The sequence below is a fragment of the Oreochromis aureus genome, linkage group 4 (assembly GCF_013358895.1).
Source record: "Oreochromis aureus strain Israel breed Guangdong linkage group 4, ZZ_aureus, whole genome shotgun sequence".
Classification (NCBI taxonomy): Eukaryota; Metazoa; Chordata; class Actinopteri; order Cichliformes; family Cichlidae; genus Oreochromis; species Oreochromis aureus.
Genome location: NC_052945.1, coordinates 34,728,345 through 34,753,089, shown reverse-complemented (window position 1 = coordinate 34,753,089; position 24,745 = coordinate 34,728,345). Strand labels below are relative to the sequence as shown.

The window sequence follows — 24,745 nt, the reverse complement described above, 5'->3', positions numbered from 1 at the left end:
GTAATATTTTAAAAAGTATAACAGTAATAAACACCAAAAGTCATAGCAAACATTAGCAGAAAGAGCAGAACAGTATAGAGTTTGAACGGAGAAAATCGGCTGAAAACTGAGGCAGTAGTTAAACGGCAAAAAAGCGTCACGGAAGCAACTTGAAGAATAACTAGAAAAATTTGCATTTCCTGCGAAAATGCTGTGTGGATGCCTTGACGCTGAAGCTGTCTGCTGAAAAGCTGAAAAAGATGAAAAGTTGCAAAACGTTGTTGTGGAGAGACGGACAATTCTGCTGAAATGAGCAGAAGCTGCTGAGAATTGTGCTGATAACAGGTGAAAAGGCTGAAAGTTTTGCAGAAAAGAGGTGGATCAGCAGAATTTCTGCAGAAAAGAGGCAAAGAAGCAGAAACTTGCGCTGAAAAGAGATGAATCAGCAGAGTTTCTGCTGAAAAGAGGTTTTTTTTCTGAAAACAGCCAAAAAAGCTGGAATTTGTGCTGAAAAGGGGTGAAAAAAATGAAAATTTTGCTGAAAAGGGGTGAAGAAGCTAAAGTATACCAAATCAAAGTATTTGTGCCAAAACATAGTGTTTCTGCCATATTGTGGTACTACTACATTACAACATGAATACGGATTAAAGATGAAAGTAACTGGCAACAAATTCCTCCACTACAAACCAGTCTGATACCACTTCTTTGCAGTGTTCACGTTTACTAAGGCTCTACCCAAAAGGCGCCACAAGAGGGCACTCCAACACAACAGATGACCTATGTACACTGATGCACTTAGTAACAGTCAGCCTCCTTGAATTGGCAGAAATACTGTGATTTAGTAGTAATACTATAACATAACAGATAGACTGTGATGTTGCAGACATACTATGTTTTTTGCACTACTCATTTGTAGTGAAAAAAAATAGCAATATAAATTACAGGTCTGTGATAGTGTATAAATTTGTAGTGAAAAAAATGTTGACCAAGGTGGGATTGAACCCATGACCTTTAAGCTGCAGAGCCGTGTCATTACTGATTGCGCCACCTGGCAAGAGGGCAGGCGGCTGAAAAACAAAGAGATCAGCAATCAGAAATAGATCGCGGTGAGAGGTGAAAAACACCGTTTTTGGAGTTACAAAACGTCGTGTAACTCAAAAACTAGGAGGGCTATCAGCATCAGCAGTTGCTGAAAAGAAGTGAAAAGCAGAATTATCTGCTAAAAAAGAGGTGTAGACGCGCTTGATGGAGATGTCTTTATGTGTAAGGGTACACTGAAGATTGTCAAGAAAGCAGAGTGCATGCAAGTGGGGATAATGTGTAGCAACTGTCACAGGTATGACTCGAACCTCTGCCACCGGGTCTCACAGAAGCTTCTCAACCCTCTGAGCCAAATGAGGTCTGGTCAGAAAGGGGGCGGGTGCCTAAAACACAGAGACTTGAGCAGTCAGAATTAGATCGCGGTGAGAGGCGTAAAACGCCGATTTTTCGGAGTTACAAAACGTCGTGTAACTGAAAAACTAGGTGGGATAGAAGCACAATTCTTGTACTGGGTAAATCAGCAGACTTTGCTGAACTTTGACTGCGATTTTCATAGCTTTTTGTACCTCCGTCGCGGAGATATGGCGAGAGAAGAAACGGCTTCATTTTAAGAGTTGGAAAACAAACGTAATTTATGGCTCAACAGTAAGATGACAGTAAAACTGCTCCAACCGTGACTGGCAGCACTGTCTGAAGATGAATTGGAACAAGCTTCTCATCTTAACTTTGCTTTATTAAAATTATTATGGCACATACAAGTCTTGCAAATAAGCACACAGGAAAGCTTGAGCTTGTAATTCCACCCCAAGCTGGTAGGAGAAGCTTTTATTAAACACTTGCTTGTTCTACAATGTGCTTCAAGGGTCAATAACAGCATAACAGAACTCACTTATGGTACTGCATTCTTCCTTCCTATAAAACAATAACTGTCAGTGACTTTGTACCATAGTATAAACACAACATTCAAGACAACAGTTAAAAGTAACGTCACCATAAACAATGAAACAAGAACATCTAAACAGCAGCACATGTCCCAAGGCATGATGGGAGAGGACTAGCTGTTCCCCAACACGCCACATTATTTATGATTTATGATTTGGCAGAAACACTGGGACTTGGTATGATTTACTTGAAATACTTTGATTTAGCAGAAAAGCTATAATCTAGCAGAAAGCACCTCAGCATAGCAGAAATTCTATGAGCAGAATTACTAGGATTTAGCACAAACGCTATGATTTGTCTCAAAACCTTTATTTTGCAGTTATATTGTGATTTGGCAGAAATACTGTGCTTTGGAGCAAATACCAAAATTTGGCAGAAATACTATGAGCAGTAATAATATAACGTAGCAGAAATACAAATATTTTGTGGAAATACTATGATACTATGAAAAGCTAAAACGATGAAAAGCTGTATGGTGGTGAAAAAAAAAATGCTCCACTGAGCAGGATTTCAACCTGGCCCTCCTGGTCTCAAGGTGGCTATTCATTTCCCTGAGCCAAAGTCATTCTTACAAAGAAAAGGTGGAGAGACGGACAATTCTGCTGAAATGAGCAGAAGCTGCTGAGAATTGGGCTGATAAGAGGTCAAAAGGCTGAAAGTTTTGCAGAAAAGAGGTGAATCAGCAGAATTTCTGCAGAAAAGAGGCAAAGAAGCAGAAACTTGCGCTGAAAAGATGAATCAGCAGAGTTTCTGCTGAAAAGAGTTTTTTTCTGAAAACAGCCAAAAAGCTGGAATTTGTGCTGAAAAGGGGTGAAAAAATGAAAATTTTGCTGAAAAGGGTGAAGAAGCTAAAGTATACCAAATCAAAGTATTTGTGCCAGAACATAGTGTTTCTGCCATATTGTGGTACTACTACATTACAACATGAATACGGATTAAAGATGAAAGTAACTGGCAACAAATTCCTCCACTACAAACCAGTCTGATACCACTTCTTTGCAGTGTTCACGTTTACTAAGGCACTACACAAAAGGCGCCACAAGAGGGCACTCCAACACAAGAGATGACCTATGTACACTGATGCACTTAGTAACAGTCAGCCTCCTACTTAGCCATTACGTAATACAGTGATATTACAGTGTACAAATTCATATAAATTTGCAGGGGAAAAAACAAAGCAGGAACAAGCCCAAAACAATAAAATAACCGGGCTGCCATAGCTATTGCTAACTAGCACATACGCTAAAGGTAACTAAAACCAATACCAACCAATGTTTTTGCAGAAACACTGTAATTTCACTCAAATACTATGAAATAGCAGTAATACTATGATTTGGCAGAAATACTATGTTTCAGTACAAATACTATGACAAAGCAGAAATACTATGACTTAGAAGTAATACTATAACAAAAGGGATTCCTCAAAATACTATGAAATTGCAGTAATTCTATGATTTGGCAGAAATACTGTACTGTTACAAACACAATGCTTTGGTACAAATACTATATTTTGATTTGAATACTATGATTTGGCACGAGTAGTATGATTTAGTACAAATACTACTGAATTGGCAGAAATACTGTGACTTAGTAGTAATACTATAACATAACAGATATACTATGATTTTGCAGACAGTCTATGTTTTTGCACAACTAGCACAATATGGCAGAAATACTATGATTTGGCACAAGTACTATGATTTAGTACAAATACTCTTATTGGCACAAATACTATGTTTCAGTACAAATACTATGATTTGGCAATAATACTGGGTTTTAGCACAACTACTGAGATTTGGGTGAAATACTATGATTTAGAAGAAATACTATGACTTCGTTACAAATACAATGTTTTGGTTCAAATAATATGATTTGCAAAAATACTATGATTTGGCACAAGTACCATGATTTAGTACAAATACTACAGTTTCACTCAAATACTATGAAATTGCAGTGATACTATGATTTTGAAGGAATACTATGATTTGGTAGAAATACTATGCCTTAGTAGTAATACTATAACATAGCAGATATGATGTGATTTTGCAGACATAGTATGTTTTGCACAAATACTACGATTTCGCTCAAATACTATGGAATTGCAGTAATACTATGATTTGGAATACTATGATTTGGTAGAAATACTATGCCTTAGTAGTAATACTATAACATAACAGATATACTGTGATTTAGCAGACATAGTATTTTTTTGCACAAATACTACAATTTGGCAAGAAATACTATGTTTGGGCACAAATACTATGATTTGCTATAAATACTATGATTTGGCACATATACTATAATCAGCAGATATACTATAACATAACAGAAATTCTACGACTTAGTAGTAATACTATAACATAACAGAAATTTTAATTGGGCACAAATAACATGATTTGGCAAAAAAATACCATGATTTGGCACAAATACAATGATATGGCAGAAATACTATGATTGGGTACAAATACTATGATTTGGCACAAGTACTATGACTTAGTACAAATACTATGATTTGGCACAAATACTATGATGTAGCAGAAATACTATGTTTTAACATAAATAATATCTTTTGACAGAAATTTCTGCTAAAGGTACTATTTCTGCTTTTTAGCAGAAATACTGTAATTTTGCACAAATACTATGATTTGGGATAAATACTATGATTTGGCAGATGTACTATATTCAGCACATATACTATAACATAACAGAAATACCTCCACCTACTAGTAATACTATAACATATGAGAAATGTCATGATTTGACACAAAAACCATGATTTGGCACAAATACCATGATTTGGCAAAAATACTATGATTACCCAGAATTACTATGATTGAGCAGAAGTACTAAGATGTAGTAGAAGTACTTTGATTTAGCAGAAATACTATTATGGAGGAGTAATACTTTAACATGGGAGAAATATTGATACACACACACACACACAGAGCCTAAAGGGAACAGTGGCTGTTAAGAGTCTGGGCTTGGTATATCTAGGTCAGTTAAATTGGCTGCACCTGCTGTAATCAGCCCTTACACACACAGACACAGAGAGAAGTATGAGTCTTCTTCAGTGTATTTCTCACGTTCAGGACTCCCCTCGAACAAATGGCCATAATTTCCCTAACCGTAGGGGCTAGAATGCTCATTCTGACACCGTTTTGTTCAGAAGAGATGGGGAATCTGCAGGTCTTCATAATTCAGAGATAAAATATAAATTATTGAAGATATATGACTTGTAATACACTGTAACTGAGTAGAGGCAAAGCAAAACTGCCTTGACTTGCCCTCAAACAACGTTTTGTAACTCTAAATCTATATGGAGCATCAAAATCATTCTTTCACCGTAAGAAACAGCAGGCTTTGGTGAACAGTCATGGAAATTTTCAGGTCTCTGTGGAAATCCATCAAAAAGATATGACGAGAGAAAAAAGTGCCTCATTTCCAGAGTTTGAAATCTGAAGAGATCTGAGTGAATGACGAATTTCCTACCCTCAAACAAGTGTAACTCATCTCAGAACGGTAATAGGTGAGAAAAACGTCTTGAATTGTGAGCATCAGGAGTGTCTGAAGATATATTTGCACAAGCCTCATGTCTCAACTTTTTTCGTTAAGGAGATATGATGATTTGAAAATGCCTCTCATTAGAAATTCCAGCGCTGATTTTGAACAGACTCTCCATTGAAAGTCAATGGAGCGTTTTCAGATCTTGTGTTGGTCTGAGGCGATTTGATAAAAATCTGTAACTTCCACAACAGTGATAGTGACGTTTTCTGAAAGCCAGCAAAAATACCTACGTTTTGGACGATAATTTGTGGGGGTTGAGTGGAAATTGAGCGAGTAGCAAGAAGTTGTTTAGACATGAAGAGAAAAAAATTCAGAACGGACCAGCACTCACTCTGACTTAATTGCATAGCAACCATAGCAACGCATGTATTTTCTGAAAATCACAATTTTGCAACTGAAAACTTAAAGAGGTATAAAATTAAAATGGTAGAAGATCTGAAAAAGCTGAATCAGACAGGAGTAGCCCAATAATTTGAGAACATTTTAAAGTTTGAATGGAGTTTCTAGGTGAAAGTATGACAAAGTAGTTAAGTTTCAAAACAAGCAAGTTTTAGCAGAATTTCTGAAGATTTCCATTCATTTCAATGGGACAAATTAAAGGAAAAAGTGTAATATTTTAAAAGTATAACAGTAATAAACACCAAAAGTCATAGCCTACGTCAGCAGAAAGAGCAGAACAGTATATAGAGTTTGAGCGGTGAAAATCGGCTGAAAACTGAAGCAGTAGTTAAGCGGCAAAAAAACGCGTCGGAAGCAACCAGAATAAAGTATAATAAAGAATAAAGAGAAACAGGAACTCAATAGTGTGGAAGCCCTTTTTAGGGCATCCACACAACTAGAAAAATTTGCATTTCCTGCGAAAATGCTGTGTGGATGCCTTATTGCTGAAGCTGTCTGCTCAAAAACTGAAAAAGATGAAAAGTTGCAAAAAGTTGTATGGTGGTGAAAAAAAAAAAAAATTGCCCTGAGCTGGATTCGAACCTGGGCCTCCTGCTCTCAAGGCAGCTACTCATCTCACTGAGCTAAACTCATTCTGACCAAGAAGAGGTGGAGAGACGGCCAACTCTGCTGAAATGAGCAGAAGCTGCTGAGAATTGTGATGATAAGAGGAGAAAAGGCTGAAAATTTTGCAGAAAAGAGGTGAATCAGCAGAATTTCTGCTGAAAAGAGGCAAAGAAGCAGAAGGTTGCGCTGAAAAGAGATGAATCAGCAGAATTTCTGCTCAAAACAGTTTTTCCTGAAAACAGCTGAGACTTGTGCTAATAAGAGGTGAAAAGGCTGAAAAATTTTGCAGAAGAGGTGAATAAGCAGAATTTGGGCTGAAAAGAGGTGAAAATTCTCCTGAAAAGAGTTCAATCAGCAGAATTTCTGCTGAAAAGAGTTCTGCAGAAGTCTTTTCAGAATTCTGCTGAAAAGATGTTTTGCTGAAAACAGCAGAAAAAGTTGGGATTTGTGCTGAAAAGTGGTGAAAAAACTGAAAATTTTGCTGAAAAGGGGTGAAAAAGCTGAAATTGAGTTAAAACAGTTTAACTGTTAACTGAAAGAAATGTTGCCATAAGCGGGATTTGAACCCGGGTCTCCCAGTCTGAGAACGGCTGCTTATCTCACTGAGCTAAAACACGGCTCAACCGGGCAAGGAAAACTAGTGAGGCCACTGATAATGTGCAAAAATGGGCAAAAATATTGCAAAAAATTCAATATCTCAAAAAGTATAGAAATTATCAGCACCAAAAGTCATAGCAAACATTAGCAGAAAGAGCAGAATTTTTTAAAGTTTGAACTGAGAAAATCGGCTGAAAACTGAAGGAGTAGTTAAGCGGCAAAAAACGTACGGAAGCAACTTGAAGAATAATAATAAAGAATAAAGAGAAACAGGAACTCAATAGTGTGGAAGCCCTTTAGGGCATCCACACAATAAAGAGAAACAGGAACTCAATAGTGTGGAAGCCCTTTAGGGCATCCACACAACTAGAAAGCGAAAATTTCAGAAGAAATTTTATGTGTGCCTATGCCGCTGCTATTCAGTGTAGTTTGCCATTCATACAGCTACAGAGAGCAAAACTCAGAAGAGCACCCATTCTCCACCATGAACTATGGTAAAAACAAACACCGCTCACGCTTCACAGATAACAGCTTACAGTTTTGTGTAAAGATGAAGTTACTTCGTACAGCGCCGATTTGCAGACGCTGTGCACACAGGTTCATGCGCAGAAGTCCCATTGTACCACGGCAGATCCAACAATGTTTGCATGAACACGCTTTGAAGCATTACGTTATGGACCACTTTTCACACATGGTTGGTGTACCCAAACAGCCGGCTGTAGCTTTTCAACTCACAGCCCGACACACACCCAAAACAGCCGAGAGAGCACAGACTACGCCCGAGAGGCGTGATTGCAGGTGCCGCTCAGGTGGGTCCACCTCCCCTGCAGCGGCACTGCAGACCACGCCCCGCCACACACATCAAACACGTAAAATAAATATTTATGCACTTTTGCATTCACTTTTTGTTTTTTGTTATTTTTACACAGTGTTCTGAATGATGAACAATGGTCTACAGCCAATCTTGTGTATTATTATACAAACTTTGGTTGTAAGATTCAGATAACTATTTAATAAAAGCTAAATATTTTATATGAGAGTAAGAAAGAAAAGTATATCTTTGTGTCCACCTTTCTCTGTTAATGCCCTACCTGGCCCCTGGCAAAAGCTTTGCTAGATCCGCCCCTGCACAGTTACCAGCTGTCAGCTACACAAAAAAGGAGCTTGGTGTATATTTGTCTGTCAGAAACAGTTCATAACTTCCTTCAACTCATTCATGTCACCTAAGGGTAAACCTGTTTCTCCATCACCAGTTCAGCTCTGATGATTCAGTAAGGACATCTCCTGATTTCATCTTCATGCTCCAGCAAACATCAGCTGATACTAGAAATTAAAATCAAAAGAATTCTAACAACAGCTGATCAAGCTTAAACGTGCTGCTGTTGTTTAGCGCGATAAACAAACAAGAGAGAAAAGCCGATCATTGATTAGTTTCATGACTGAAGTTTCAACAGGCGAGAGAATGACAGGGAGGCTGTCATAAAGTTCAACATCGGTAACATCGGTAACTTAGCGCGCACACAGCTGTATACAAACTCCGTGGTGCTAGCTAGCACGCAGTACGAGTTATTGTAAGTGATTGAAAAAGTCAGCACAACGAAAATAAACTACACCTAAACTCGGTTTATATCTGACCCAAATAGAGTGCAGGTCATAACTTCTTACCTGAAATTCAGTTCACCTCACGCTCCTGCCTTCGCTTTCCCTGATCCACGATTGACCTCCGCGTTAGCAAACACCGGTCGATCGGCGGTAGCCTCACCGCCTTGTATGTCTCGTTCGCGGCATGTCCTTTCTGTCACACACCGGTGGATAGCTGCCCTCTGTTGTAGCTCCACCACCAAACAACTCAGTTATTTTTTCCACATCGACCAGCATCATCGGCCCATATAAACGAAAAATAAGTCCAGCTAAGACACAGACCCTTGCCGAGCGATCGGGCGATTAAACAAATTTTAGCCACCTCACTATCAGCCAAGCCTGGGTGGTTTTTCACGAAGGGTCGCTAGCCGCGCTAGCTAGCTAAGCTAGCGGCGCTAGCTAGCTAGCCAGCGGCTATCAGCAACACGTAAGAGAACTGTTGCTAAATAAACTACACCTAAACTCGGTTTATATCTGACCCAAATAGAGTGCAGGTCATAACTTCTTACCTGAAATTCAGTTCACCTCACGCCCTGCCTTCGCTTTCCCTGATCCACGATTGACCTCGCGTTAGCAAACACCGGACGATCGGCGGTAGCCTCACCGCCTTGTATGTCTCGTTCGCGGCATGTCCTTTCTGTCACACACCGGTGGATAGCTGCCCTCTGTTGTAGCTCCACCACCAAACAACTCAGTTATTTTTTCCACATCGACCAGCATCATCGGCCCATATAAACGAAAAATAAGTCCAGCTAAGACACAGACCCTTGCCGAGCGATCGGGCGATTAAACAAATTTTAGCCACCTCACTATCAGCCAAGCCTGGGTGGTTTTTCACGAAGGGGCGCTAGCTAGCTAAGCTAGCGGCGCTAGCTAGCTAGCCGGCTATCAGCAACACTTAAGAGAATTGTCGCTAATATGGGATGTCTTGATAAAACGAGCAGATATTTGAAGTTTACACACCTACATTCTCGCCTGAAAATATCTTAAAAGTGTATTTTGTGACCTAGAAACACGAATAAAAGACATATAAAACGAAGTGGTGTCCGCCATTGTTTGACTCGGTAGAGGCATGCTATGAATTGTGGGATATGTAGTTTTCACCAAGCATGGCACCCTTTAGGCCGTACTACTCCCGGTATACCACTAGAGAGAGCCAACACACCACAAATGAAGTCTGTTTCTATGGTGCCAAAAGCAGAATCTTTCTCAGGAGCCTAGAAATTGGCCTAAATTTGCACTAAAATCTAAATATTTCAAAAACTATAAAAGTTATAAACACCAAAAGTCACACCATACTAGCCCAGCTCCAGCCGCACAAAATGATGTAACATATGTACCCCTATTGTCAAAACTGTTTGGCAGAGGAGCGCGGGAAAATTTTCACTAAAATATTAATATTTAAAAAACTATAATAGTCATAAACACCAAAAGTCATAGCACACCATTCCAGATCCAGCCGCACAAAATGAGGTAACATATATGAAGCTTTTCTCAAAACTGCGGGGCGTGATACGTGCCGAAATTTAGGCGGAAGATGGAGAATAATAATAATAATAAGAATAAGAATAATAAATCCGACGAATAGTAATATGTGTGCCTCTTGGCATAGGCACACATAATAAAGAGAAACAGGAAAACAATAGTGTGGATGCCTTAAAGCATCCACACAATAAAGAGAAACAGGAACTCAATAGTGTGGAAGCCCTTTTAGGGCATCCACACAATAATAAAGATTACAACAACAATACTGTGAATGCTTTTACAAGCATTCACACTAATAAAGATTACAACAACAATACTGTGAATGCTTTTACAAGCATTCACACTAATAATAATAAAGATTACAACAACAATACTGTGAATGCTTTTACAAGCATTCACACTAATAAAGATTACAACAACAATACTGTGAATGCTTTTACAAGCATTCACACTAATTAAACGTGTCAATAATTAATTAAACGTGTCAATAAGTAATTAATTAATTAAGTGTGTCGTAAATATTTATTTAATTATTTCCGATTTTAATTAATTATTGACACATTTAATTAATTATTTAATGGTGCATTTAATGAATTCATTATGGCAGTCCTGGCGTTCCATACTTAAAGAGTCCGCTCTTTCTTCTTTGTAGATCATTGTTAAAACTTCTTCCTTTCAGGAAGTGCTATTTCCCTTTTCATTTCACCTAATTAAATGTCCTTACATAATTTAATCTTTTTTATTTCATTATTATTTTGTTTTCAAACTCTTGCTAAGACTAGAGATCCCAGTCTGTTATGAACTACTTAATATACAACTTTAGAGGCTATTAGTAACAGCTCTTTCAGCTTAATGTGTTTTTATTGATCCTTTGAGCCGTCATTTTGTACCTCTGAATATTTATGTGTTCAAATGTGTGTTTGTTTGTTTAATATAAGTCCTATTGAAGGCTTTAAATGTAACTTTTTACACAATCTGCTTCTTGTTGTCTATTGTAGATTAGACATTGAGATTAAAAAGACTGTACAAAATGGGACATCATCAGTTTTATCAAAAAAGCTTTTGATTCTTTTTCAAAGTGTACGTCTCTGTTAACTGATGGATGCTTTACAGGAGTGTTACGTCCATAACCTCCTGAGGATAACAGTGTACATCCCCTCCATTCGGCGAGACATACTTGAGCTGATCATTGGAAAACTGCTGAAACTGGATGTGAGTGGTACACCTCCAAATTCTGCTATTTGTAGTTTAATTTGAACTTAACAGTAGTAACTCAACATGAGTTGTGTGGTAGGTGCTCAGGTAGGTTTATTAAGTTTTGGATAGTGATACAGTTTGTCTAATTTTGTCTCTGGTCATCGCTATAGTGCAGAGCTTTAATTCAAGAGGTTTAACAAAAGAAGCTGCGTCCATACGGAAAGTGATTCAGTCATCGCGCATCATTTTGAGGCTCCAGTTTTGTAGATAATCCTTTAATGGCTGTATCTCAGTCAGCACTGTCCTACACTCTTATTGGTAGTTGCTTCAACGCGTGGAAGTTCAGTGAAGTTTCTGGTCCTGCCCTCTTCACATCTCCAGCTCAAAGATAAGAGACAGCAGTCGTATCCCACTGATTTGGTGCCTGTCCGTTGGGTTTCACCACAGTGGAGTCTGGACTGTTTTCTTTGCTTATGTGCCAAAATAACCATTTCATGTCTTTTTCGAGTCGCGGGTGCTGTTTGGCAGTGTGACTGAGACCTGCGGTTTATGTCCATAGAAATCACCAGCATGAGCATGCTCTTAGTAACAAGACATCCTTGGTCACAAGTCAATAATTGTATTATTAACATCAGATCTACCGCCGAGTCTTGTTTAACTTGTTAGCCCGTGGAATGTGGAGGCAGCTGACAGGTACCTGCAGGCCAAGTCTCCGGGAATAGCTGAAGCAAAAATTTGGGTATGGGAGTAATTCACTAAGACATTGGAGCAATAAGTTTGGTCTTCCTTGAGACATTTCTATCACATAACGCAGACGGGGGGAACCACTTCCTGCTCACCGCATCACTGGTTCCCTTTTGAATTCAGAGTCCATTTCAAGATTGCGGTTCTGACTTTTAGAGCTCTTCATGGAGAAGCATCAGCTTACATCAGTGAACTTTCATAGCTATGTATCTCCAGCAGGTTCCTGAAGTCTTGTGATCAGGGCCTACTTATTGTACCTAAACTAAAAGAGACAGAGCTTTTGCAACAGTAGCCCCCAGACTCTGAAACTCTCTCTCCCTGAATTTGATATCTGTGTACTCGGTGATTCCACCAAGTCACAAGTGGACTTGTTTAATGTGGAATCACCAATTCCACATTAAAGAAGTCAGTTCTTTCCTGACTTGATTAATGGGGCAACAGTACCTCTGGATCAACACTTGCCAGGATACTGGAGAGGAAAGTCTATCAGTTAGCCGAATCTTGGATCCAGGACGAACAAAGCGGTTATGCAACACATGGGAATTTAGAGAGACAAAATTACAAAAAAGTATCGTCTTTCAAAAACTTATGGACCTAGTTGTATAGTCTCTTAGAGGCCTGTCAATGCCAAAATATGTAGAAACGTATGCATGCAAATAAATTAGAGTCATATCTGACTTATTTGTTGCAGAAAGACATGTTCAGACATAAAATTGATCAATTCATTTTTTTCTGAAGAAGTAGCATCAGTTCACACATCACCTGATGCTTTCTTCTGGAAACTGGTGAGATATATCAAAGGTGTGCGTGTGTGCGGTACATTTTAGGTGAATGCATCCCGCACACATATTGAGGAGGCTGAAGAAAACCGAGTGCAGACCCAGAAGGCAGAGGAGCAGTCTGAGGAGTGTCTTTTTGACATGGTAAGAGCCAACAGGGTTTGATGATAGTAACGTTTTTCCACAGATAAAATAAAAATGACTTATTCAAAAGCAAATGAATAATTGTTATTACAGTGCATAAATTAAAAAACTTAAGAAGGCAACGTTTTCGGCCAGCATGTATGAGAACTCAAATGAAACTGTAGTTGGGTTAGGTTATTGGAAATTTTTGGCACATGTGAAATCTAATTTGCAGGAGGAGGTGACATATTGTTGATTGTTGTGCTGTTAAGTCAGCAACAGTTTTTTAAAAACAAGTTTTCAGGCTTTAAGGGAAAAAAAACATGCCAATATAGAAAATGTCAATAAATATACTTTCTGCCCAAAACATAACGACACTGCACAAAATGTCAGGCTGCTGTTCTTTTAAAAGGTTGAGTCTGGGTGTACTAGTGGTACAAGTGTCAGGCTGTAGTGGGTGAGTGGGTGTAGGTAGGGTTAGGTCAGTGCTTGTCGAAAAAATACCTGAACCGCAGTGGTTAGTGCAGTGGTTCCCAAAGTGTGGGGCCCGCCCCCTAGGGGGGGCGCAGAGCTATTGCAGGGGGGGCGCGGCATGAAAAGGGGAAAAAAAAAACAACGCTTGGACAATGCTAGCACGGGCGCCCACACAAACGCAAAGCAGGAGATGAAGCATTGCTGAATATGTTTCAAACCAACTTCATTCTAAGCCAAAGACTAGAAAATATGGTGAGGCATATCTTCCTTTGGCTTCACCTGCACAAGTGCTGAGGTAGGTCTCCCTGCAGAATTAGTTTTCCCTGCATCGGGAGCAGCGCTGGGCTGTTCAAATCACGGACAAACAGTATCCCACAGTTGTTTATGTTTTTGAACCCATTTTGTAGAGGGTTTTTTTGAAAAATGTATTGATAGCAATGTTGAACATTATTACACAGGAAAAAAAACAACTACATGTAAAATAATTACACCGTGATGCCTCTGCCTTTCTAAATGCAGGGACAGTAATGGCCTGTATATGTAAGCGTGTAAAACCTGCAGAGTCAGATTAACAGTATTTTGTCTCTATCTGCCATTCTGCAATTCATCTCATGTAAACAATAACGTGGCGCACAGTGTGACGTGAAAAGGCACATACCTTTGACATTGCGTGATTTAACTCTGTATTCCTCGTCCACACGTAAACGCAAAAAAAAAAGGAGTTTTAAAAATCTCCGTTCTCGGTGATTCGATACGCCGTTTACATGTGCCCGAAACAGCTGCGCGTTCAAAAATACCCGTGTAGGTGCGGACGGAGCGTAAAAGAGTTGGTAGTTTATTTTCTTACTACCTGTAATTTATTGCAGATTATTTGTATTTGCTTAATTGTTTAATAAATGTTTGAGGTCTGAAATAAACCGCAATGGAGCAAAATATGGGTGTGCGTGGTTGAAGGATGTGTTTGTGCGTGCGCGCGTGCGCGCGTGCACGCGGGGGGGTGGGGGGGCGCGAACATTTTTCTTGTTAAACAAGGGGGGCCCAGCAAAAAAAGTTTGGGAACCACTGGGTTAGTGTGAAGGTGATCTTGTTTAAAAAGTTCAGGGCAGTTGAGGAAAGATGACAAAAGGAAGGTCTCTGTTCCTGCAGTAACTCATAAAGCCAAATATGCAGATGATGGAGATGGCTAAACTTCACAGCAGTGGACCGGAGATGATACACTGCTCTTTCCAGTGGCCCATAGGTTGTGCACAAAGTCTTGTTTGAAGTTCACTGGCTGACAGAAGTCATTAGTAGCAGTATGGACAACGATTGCAATGGCCTTGTGATGGGTTTTCAACAGCTGCAGAGCAGTTGGAGCAGTATCTTTCACACAGACACCAGGAGAGCACAAGGTACGGCCACACGTCAGACCATAGAAGTACCAATATGAACCACCATGAGTTAATGCAGTCTTAGGGTGGGAGCCGATGAGGTTCAGCCAGGTGGCAGCAGTAAGGCTGAGTGAGTGGTGTCTGTGAGGCAGAAACCAAGATGGTGTCAAAACCTTCATACTGCTCTGGAGCAGATGATTGTTCCACACCTTGGCTGGTCCTTCAGGTGACCCCGAACTGGAGAGCATGGTATGATCTACATTTTCCATTTAATAACATTTCTTGATCAAACATTCCTGGTGTTTCATGAGCACAGAGAGGTGTGTCACAATTCCTTTGGCCATATACTATCCTCCTTTATACGTTAAAGACCCAGTAATTCATTCAGTCTTTAAGTCTGTGGTTGAACCCAGCACCTCGCCACTAAAACTTCTAAAACTGCATGTGTAAGGGACCACATGAAATCATCTGAACATGAGACCTTTGACTATAACTGAAACATCTAAGTGGACAGCCTGAATAAAAATAAACTAATTCTAGATATAAAATCTAAATAAGGAAACATGGACAGTGTCCTGGACCCAAATTTGAATTTGTTCTCTTTATTCTCTCTTTTAATCCTGATAACCTCTGCGTGTATCTGTGTTTCTGTTAGGATGAAGACGTGTCAGCAGATGAGCCCACCAGGACGACTGTGATGGCCCATCCAGTGGCAGAAAGACTAGACACTCTCATGGCCGTGCTTATGGCTTACATCAAGGATATCTGCTATGTCGACGGTAGATGTAGAAAACAGCTTTTTATAGGTGTAAATCCATAAATATTTGGACAGTGACTATACTTTTGTAGTTTTGTCTTTATATACTTCTAAAGTGCATTTAAATCAAGCAACGTTTGAAAAAGTTTTTTTTTTTTTTTTTAAATAAAAATGGCTCCTAATGCATTCATGCACTACTTTAAGTCACTGAATTGAAGCTCAAAGCCTGATTCAATCACATCTTTATTGATTGATTTTAGTCCAAATACTAACCATTGTTTAACCCCGACTTCTTAAGATGAGACCATCTTTTCCAGGCCTGACTGATACTGAATCCTTCAGTTTCTAAACTTTTGTAATGTAGGAAGATGGAGAAAGTTACCCTGTATGTTAATATTTTTATGTATTGTATTGTCTTGTGTTTCAGGGTCTTTTCATGTGGAAAGGACAAAGGAGCTGTACAGAGATTTGTTGACTGTATTTGACAAGCTCATTCTGCCAACACATGCTTCTTGTCATGTGCAGTACACTCTCTTTTACCTCTGCAGCTTCAAGCCGGTCAGTACTCCCCACATATACTGGGACCAGTTAACTTTGGTTTTTGCATTTTACTGGCAGTCTGGGTTTCAGCGATGAGACGTACAGGCACAGGAAAGTTTCCAAACTCTTACATCTTAGATAAAGATAAAATAGGGCCTGATAATTTGAGAAGGATTTTAAATTCAATTCTGGAGAAGAGAAGCCATATAGGAGAAAAATAATAATAATGATAATGATATTAATTGTGTCAGTCCCCCTACTGTAGCATTCTGGATCAACTCAAGGCTTTTAAAGGAACATTTGGAGCAGCCTGGTAATTAGAAATTGTAATATTCCAGCCTATAAGTAGGATAGATTTATCTGATAAACTCCACTTTCTGCATCTGTACAGGCCACCTGCTGTACCTCACGAACGGCACAGTATGACAAAGTACACTTCTTTATATTTGTAACCTGGCCACTGCATTTGCAGCTGAGTTACAATCAAGAGAGATATATTGATTGTGAGGTGTGGGTGCCTGTGGAACCAGCTTCCAGTTTGGATTCAGGAGACAGACACTATCTCTACTTTCAAGATTAGGCTTCAAACTTTCCTTTTTGCTAAAGCATATAGTTAGGGCTGGACCAGGTGACCCTGAATCCTCCCTTAGTTATGCTGCAATAGGCGTAGGGTGCTGGCGGACTCCCATGATGCACTGGGTGTTTCTTTTTCACCTTTCTCACTGGCTGGGCTTAAAAAATAGATTTTCCGTTTCAAATCGATTTTAGCTTGAATAAAGCGACATCGATTCATTAAATCCTAAATCAATTTTTAAATATAAAATGTATTTTGCCAGAATCTCAGGTTTAAGCTCAGAAAACTATTTCACCACCACCAAACAGCTAAAACAGTAAATGAGTGCAGGAACACGGATTCTGCTCAAAGATGTAAACACAGAGCGTGGATCGATCACCCGACAGCACGTATGCAGACATGTCGGCTGTTGAAAGCCTCACAGATTCTGATGCTGCAGGTTTCATCACTCTGACCAAAATTCACTGAACCAGCAGCAAAAAAAGATCAAACTTCATGTTTGATAAACATCGTCATGAATTCACTCTGACTTTGGCTGTTTAGCTTCCACCACAATAAAATCTCCCTTCCTGCACAGCTCTGTCTCTCTGTGTACTTCAAGAACAGTTTCCCATCTCAAATCTCTGTTTTCTGCATTATTTGCTTTCTTATGACGCACCAGTCTACCGCTGTGTACAGCGCTGTCGGCCGCGGCTTTTCCTTTTCTTCAAAAATGACTTTGGACAAGAAAGCCTCATCTCTGCTGTTCAATACTGAAGAAATGTAAACTTTTACAAATTCTGCCAAAACTCTCAGCTGTGTCTGTAATCAAACCTCTGTAACTTTGCTCTGCTTCACTTCAGCAGCATCAGGTCATGTTCAGATGCTGATTCATGGTTTTCTTCAGTTTTTGTTCTACTGCAGAATATTTTTAAGGTTATCTGTTGTAAAAAAAGATCTGCTTCATGTTTCTCTGTTTTATCCTCAGTTACTTTGACACAAAGGCATCTGCTGTGATGAGGTCTCCCAAGTGTCAACTTTGTTTTTATACATAGATATAAAAATATGGATCTGATATGGATAATGATCAGAATTATAATATTTCTGTCTGAGTCCAAATTGAGTCGAATTGAATCAATTATAGAAATGAGTGACGATACGCAGCCCTAATGGAGAGTGAAGAAGAAACACTCAGTACATCATAGGAAGGCCCCAGCAGCCTAAGCCTATCGCAGCAGGGATGGTCACCTGATCCAACCCTGACTCTAAGCTTTATCAAAAATCCAAGTGTGTCAGGAAAACGCCCCACAACATGACACCACCGTTAGCCTGACTGATATAAGGCAGGATGGATCCATCAGACCTGACTACAATTTGCTTCTATCATCCAGTCTTGGTGAGACTGTGGATCTGACAAGAGTGCCACCCAGTGTGGTCTCCTGCTGCTGTTGTAGAGCTCTTCCATAGATTCAGGCTTTCGGAGTGCCCTGTCTCTTATAATATCTCAGCTGCCGCTGACTTTGCTACGTATATTATATTTACTCATGTTCAAGGTTAGACTGGCTTTTTCTAAATCATCCTTGTCCTCAACATTTAGAATACACGTTTTATAATGCATGTATTTATTTAGCTGGTTTATTGGTACTGACGTTTATTATTCATTACTTTGAGACTAAGAGCTTCTGGAATTGTGTATATTATGTTTCCCCTGTGATATATGTCACAGGCCCTGGCAGAGGCCTTCTTGGATCACCTGTGGAAGATCCTGCAGAACCCGTCTCTGCCTGCTGTCCTTCGCCAGGCTGCTGCTGGATACCTGGGAAGTTTCCTGGCCCGAGCCAAGTTCATCCCATTGAGGTGAGTTTATTCGACACCTGCTTAAGACAGCACAAATGCAGCTGGTGCAGAGGAAGAAATGTAAATGGTTTTTAACCTCTTTTTAACCTCTTCTTCTCATTCTCTGTCAGCACTGTGTGGGCCTGTCTGGATTTGCTGATCTCCTGGATCCATCAGTACATCGACAGCCAGGACAGCTGTGGGAAACAAGTGTGCTGTGATGTCAGCCTGCACGGGCCCTTCTACACTTCCTGCCAGGCTGTCTTCTACACAATCATCTTCAGACACAGAGCGATGCTAGAGGCCAACATGAAGAAAGGTAGAACAGAAAACTTTGAGCTAATATCAGTTTATTTGTTTTAATTTCAGGTAAAAAAAAAATACAAAATAGCATGGGAGCAAAAATTACATCAGGCTGCTTGGTTTAATTTACTAAAATCAGTTAGGTGTAAGCACAGGTTTCAGGAAGGGGCCTGAATCGTTGCCTGATTTAAATGTCTCTAGTGTCACATTAAAGATTGTTTTATCATGTATTTTAATGGCTTTCAGCAAGGCAATTATTTTAGATCATTCTGTAGAAATCCCTTCATTTCTGGGATGGGTGCTTTCCTGCGTGCCACAACAGGGATCCTTCAGCTTGGATTTTAATTTTCATCAAGTAGATGGGTGTCAGATCTGTTGAGGCCACCAGATGGGGAACAAAGATTGTTTTCAAAGCACTGTGCTGACGCACCATGACACAATGGCACACAGCATGGTTTAGGACATTTCCTGTGACTTTTCTCCCTCAGATGCCTCAGGATGGTTCTTAGAACTTGGTGTTGACTAACTTTAAGCCTCTTAACTTGAAAACTGCTTGGTCATCACCAGAAATGATCCTTCATACAAAATTCCAGTCAGTTTGAGATATCCATGATAAAAAATAGTGCACAGTGTAAGTTGTCAGAATGGGGTTTTAGGGAAAATGGCAGCCATGCCGGAATTTATTTAGACTGACTAGAAAACATGAGCTTGATAAACTGTTTTTAAATCAGGTATGGTTTTTGTTTTTGATGCTCTCCGGACCTTTTGGTCACACCTTATCGAGTGTGTTCTGACTCCTCCTCACTTTTTGACTGGGTGTGTGTACATCAGGTCTGGAGTACCTGCAGAGTCTGAACCTGGAGCGGGTGGTGATGTGTCAGCTGAATCCTCTCAGAGTCTGCCTACCTTCAATCACCAACATGTTTGCTGCCATCACAAGGTGCACATGCCCCCAATTAGCATCGACCTTCCTGTAATCCTGAACGCTCTAGATTATTTTCCAGGAACCTTTCAAGAACTAAATGATTATTACAAATGCTAATATTTAGGGTACCTCTGGTCGACTTCAAGTAAAAGTTCTACATTTGTTTTGCTAATTGATGTAAAAACGCTGAAGTGTACAGCATTATTAGTAGATCACAGTGCATGCACTAGTGTGTACACCAGAAGAAAGTGTTTGCATCAGTCATAAAATGCTGGTATTTTTCCTCCTGGTCATTCCTACCAACAGTTGCGTTTTTGTTGCAGGAAGTACCAAGTGGTGTTCTGCTACACCATAATAGAGAGGAACAACCGGTGTGTGCTGCCAGTGGTCCGCAGCTCTGCCGGAGGAGACTGTGTGACCACCAACACCAACCCACTCGACAGTTTTTTCCCCTTCGACCCCTACCTGCTCAAGAGGTACACTCATCGTTTGATTTATTTCCATTTATTTTGGTTTAGACACTCAGCAGCTAGGGTTAAGCGACACTCTTCATACTCCGATTGCTCCCTTTGTTTCCCATCACCAATACTGATACCAAAGTCTCTGGAGTGGAGGGGTCGAGTTAATGTGCACCCATGAAGATGGTGCTATCCGCCCTTCATTATGCCACTGGTGCTGGTGAACACCCTTGGGGGAGTTTATCTCCCACTTCCACCATGATGAGAAAAGAAAATTAGTACGAGAGTAAAAAAACAGCTAAAATCATATTAGGTAACATTTGCTTGAAAGTACAAAACGTACACTTTTTGTAACTTGAATAAATCAGCCACTTGAAGCATGTGACTTCAGCTCCAGCAGAAGCTGGAGACATGGGGAAAATGTAATGTTTCTCACATTAAAAGAAACGAGCAGGAAGATCTGCTATGTTTCCATCATTTTGCATACATTCATTGTCATTGTTTAAGTGCATCTTTTACTTCTATTATTCTGTTTAGTCCTCTTTCTACTATTTCCATGATTTAGCAGTGAAACTATTTTACTCAGAGTATTTTAATCTTTCCAATATGTTTATTGGAAATTTGATTCCTGATTATATGGAAAAAACTGAAGCATGACAGTTTTCCCAGCACCTATGTCTGCACAAACAGGATTGTAAATATAAACTGTATATTTACAGGTCTGGTCAGCTCATTGAACCATTGTACCAGGTTTGGGATGATCTATTAGACACAGAGCCATTTCCCACCAAAAGAGGGCAACAGGTAAGATGATGATTGTAACAGATTTATGAGTTTTTTTAAAAGTAGGGGATTTGGACAGGACAAAAAAATCATTAGGCCTATAACTAAATGTAGCAGAATCACACACATTATCAAAGGGGAGGTGTTGCAACCACACAGACCAACTGTGTTTGTGGGAAAATTCAGTTCATCTTTTAATTGCATGCCCATAAAACTTATTTTTTCTGAAGGCTCCACTGAGAAATATGAATCACATTATGGGTCAGACATATCCTGGGCAGTGTACCTGTTGTAATTTAATCTAAAATGCTTGTCCCCCATAGCCGTCTGATAGCCTGGAGCCTCGCCCAGCTGCTACAAGGCAAGAGGCAGGGCGCACCCTGGACAGGTCACTAGTGTCAAAGGGTTAAACAAAGAGTGACAACCATTCACATTCAACCAGATAACAACAAAAGAATTATTTTCATGCTCCCAAGGAAGGACCAGTGCTACAGTGGGGTTTGTGGTTTAAAAAACAGAATAGGTCAAAACAACAAACAAAACATTGTAGAAAGGAAACACAACTACCTTAGCTCCCATGAAAATCCAAAAGAAAATCCAAGCATCTTACCAGTCTGCCTAACCTAAACAAGAGAAAAGGTTTTAAACAATGGCGGTGCCAAAAATCAGAAATTTCTGATGCACAATGGAAAAGCGGCACCTGCCAGTCTGGACAGGTCCCAAATTATACTCAGCCCTATTCAATCGCCAAGCACTGATCAGCTCCCACCTGGAACAACAGACAAAATGAACAATTACACACCCAGGTGTGGAGGCACACATACCATGCATAAAATTATAACCTGGTTCATAAAATTTTAAAGCACCAATGAACCTAACCCCACTAACAGTGATAATCACCACACCACTGCGCTTCCCACTGCCTAACATATGTAAAAGCAAAATAATGAATAGTTAATTTTTCTCTCTTTTACAGTTTAGAGATTATCAAGTTACATTTATGCTAGTATGGTAAATGGACTTATGGTTCTTATATAGCGCTTTTCTTTTGTCTACTCTGCTTGAGCACTTTTACAACATGCCTTTTTCACACACAAGCACTTTTTTCCTACATCTAAGGGCTTTCTATCTATCATTCACTCTGAGTTGAACCTATCAAGAGCAACGTGGGTTTAGAATATTGCCCTAGGATACTTGGGCATACAGACTGGAGCAACCAGCGGTTGGACCACCAAATCTTCTGATCAGGAGATGACCTACTCTACCACCCGAGCCACAGCCACAATAAATATGTCAGATCCACAAACATGAACCCACACCATCAGCTTTTCTTTTGTACCATTCTCTGGTGGAACTTTTGGTCACTTGCAGGTGCAGTGAAAGTCCATGCCTCTGACCAGACAGCACTATCTGCTTCGATCATAACACAAACTGAGATTGATTGATTGATTGAATCTTTATTTTGAACATGTTGAAAAAGTACAACAACATAGAATTCAAAGAGACAAATAAACAAAGCAAAACAAAAGGAAAAACAAGCAACCACCACTACAAATAACTTTCATGTTCAAAAAGGAGCAGGAAGAAGCTTATTTAATCCCACCCCTTTTCCACTATGTAGTAATCCATAGACTACAGAAATACCTCCTTGTAATTACATTATATGTTATATGTATTTTTTTTAATTTATTTATTAAATTTTTATATGTATATATATATATATATGTGTCAGAGGCCATAAGAAGATCATTTGTAACCTTCACTAAAGCTGTTTCTGTGCTGTGATGAGCTCTGAAACCTGACTGAAACTCTTCAAATAAGCCATTCCTCTGCAGATGATCTGTTAGCTGTTTGACAACTACTCTTTCAAGGATGTTTGATATGAAAGGAAGGTTGGAGATTGGCCTATAATTAGCTAAGACTGCTGGGTCTAGAGATGCTTTTTAAGTAAAGGTTTAACTACAGCCAGCTTGAAGGCCTGTGGTACATAGCTGATTATCAGAGATAGGTTGATCATATTTAAGATCAAAGAATTAATTAATGGCAGGACTTCTTTGAGCAGTTTTGTAGGAATGGGGTCTAAAAGACACGTTTATGGTTTGGAGGAAGTAATTATTGAAGTTAACTCAGAAAGATCAATTGGAGAAAAAGAGTCTAAATGAATATTAATGGTACTGAAAGTAGCTGTAGATAATATTACATCTGTGGGGTGATAATTGGTCATTTTTTCTCTAATGATTAAAATTTTATTTGTGAAGAAGTTCATGAAGTCATTACTAGTTAAGCTGGAGGACCTGCTCAGGAGGTAGAGCAGGTCATCTACTGATCAGATGGTTGGTGGTTCGATCCCTGGCTCCCCCCAGTCTGCATGCCAAATATCCTTCATATTAACCCATTGGAGTAAGAATATGTGTGAATGGTAGTTAGGGAGCACTTAAAAGCATAGAAGAAAGTCCTTGTGTGAATGGGTGAATGTGGCATGTTGTATAGAGCGCTTTGAGTACTCCAGGAGAGTAAAAGAACTCAATACTGTTCCCCCTCAGACTGCAACCAAGTGCAAGGGGAAATATTAAAACTCAGAGAACATTAAAATGTAAAAGCCTGACTGTGATTGTTCATTCTGTGTGTTTCAGGGCTCGAGGGAGGATGAGGATGACTTCCTATATGGAGAGACACCTCAAGCTGAGGGCATTGTGGGACTGACGCCCAACTCCTATGATTCAAATTTCCGCAGTCCAAGCAGCTTAGGTTCACCACCCAACAGCCTCCAGAGGCCATTTTAGTTTCGGTTGTATGGCATGTACTAGTAAGGGCTGATGACTTCTTTAACTTGTAAAGAAAGACAGCAGATCCTGTACACTGACTATTTCATATGATGCTTTTATAAGCTCCAACCACAGTCTGAAGAACACCAGCCCAGGACAACATGGATGTGACTAAAGCCCTTTTTAGATCTGGGATGACATTATTTTATTAAAGTGACAGTGTTCAGACATTGATTAGTTTTATGTTAATGTTCTTCACCACACACAAATACTTATGGTAGTGACAGTGTCCATCAGTACTAAAATTTTCTATCCAACCTTGTTAGTTTGTTTGTTTGTGTGTGTGTGTGTGTGTGTGTGTGTGTGTGTGTGTGTTTCTCTGCGTGCGTGCATCTTTTCAATTGGGAAAATGCATGACACTGCAAGTTAAGCAGACTTAGTAAGAAACCATTTTGTACAGGTTATTTATGTTTAGTCATTTTCAAATAACCAATAAATGAACTGTGACTTATACAGCACTTTTCTACTCTATTTAAGCACTTTTGTTACTACAAGCCTTATTCACACAAACACTTTAATATCTTTAAAATGATAGCGGCACAAACGAAATTTTTTGCAGCACAAACCAGCACAGAAGTTTGATACCACTTTTGTTGGATTTGAAGAAGGTGGGGGGGCCAACTTCACTCACATTGGGCAAGATACTGAATCCTGAGTTTTTCCGATCCATGCATTGGACTGTCAGTATGTGAATTTTAGGTTAAAAGAGATCAGGAATATAACAAAGAAAATTTCTAGAGGTCATCAGAGGTCAACCAGGCCCCCCCACATTAATGGAATCAAACAAAACTGGTGTCAATCACTTGTTCTATGTTTGTGCTGGT

At 39.6% G+C, this 24,745-nt stretch overlaps 1 protein-coding gene across 3 annotated transcripts in view; it reads left to right on the top strand.

Moving 5' to 3' along the window:
- The window catches only part of rrn3 (RRN3 homolog, RNA polymerase I transcription factor), a 68,888-nt gene extending 44,496 nt beyond the window's left edge, over positions 1-24,392 (top strand). Inside the window, exons 8-17 of one of the 3 annotated variants that reach the window (XM_031755967.2) lie at positions 11,368-11,466; positions 13,023-13,118; positions 15,597-15,720; positions 16,126-16,256; positions 18,518-18,648; positions 18,759-18,946; positions 19,762-19,870; positions 20,179-20,331; positions 21,033-21,117; positions 23,730-24,392. In XM_031755967.2, the coding sequence (XP_031611827.2) occupies positions 11,368-11,466; positions 13,023-13,118; positions 15,597-15,720; positions 16,126-16,256; positions 18,518-18,648; positions 18,759-18,946; positions 19,762-19,870; positions 20,179-20,331; positions 21,033-21,117; positions 23,730-23,879 (1,266 nt within the window). In that variant the 3' untranslated portion in view covers positions 23,880-24,392. The remainder of the gene's footprint in view (positions 1-11,367; positions 11,467-13,022; positions 13,119-15,596; positions 15,721-16,125; positions 16,257-18,517; positions 18,649-18,758; positions 18,947-19,761; positions 19,871-20,178; positions 20,332-21,032; positions 21,118-23,729) is intronic. The other 2 variants (XM_039611384.1, XM_039611385.1) reach the window with 2 other exon arrangements.
- Positions 24,393-24,745: the final 353 nt, after the last annotated feature.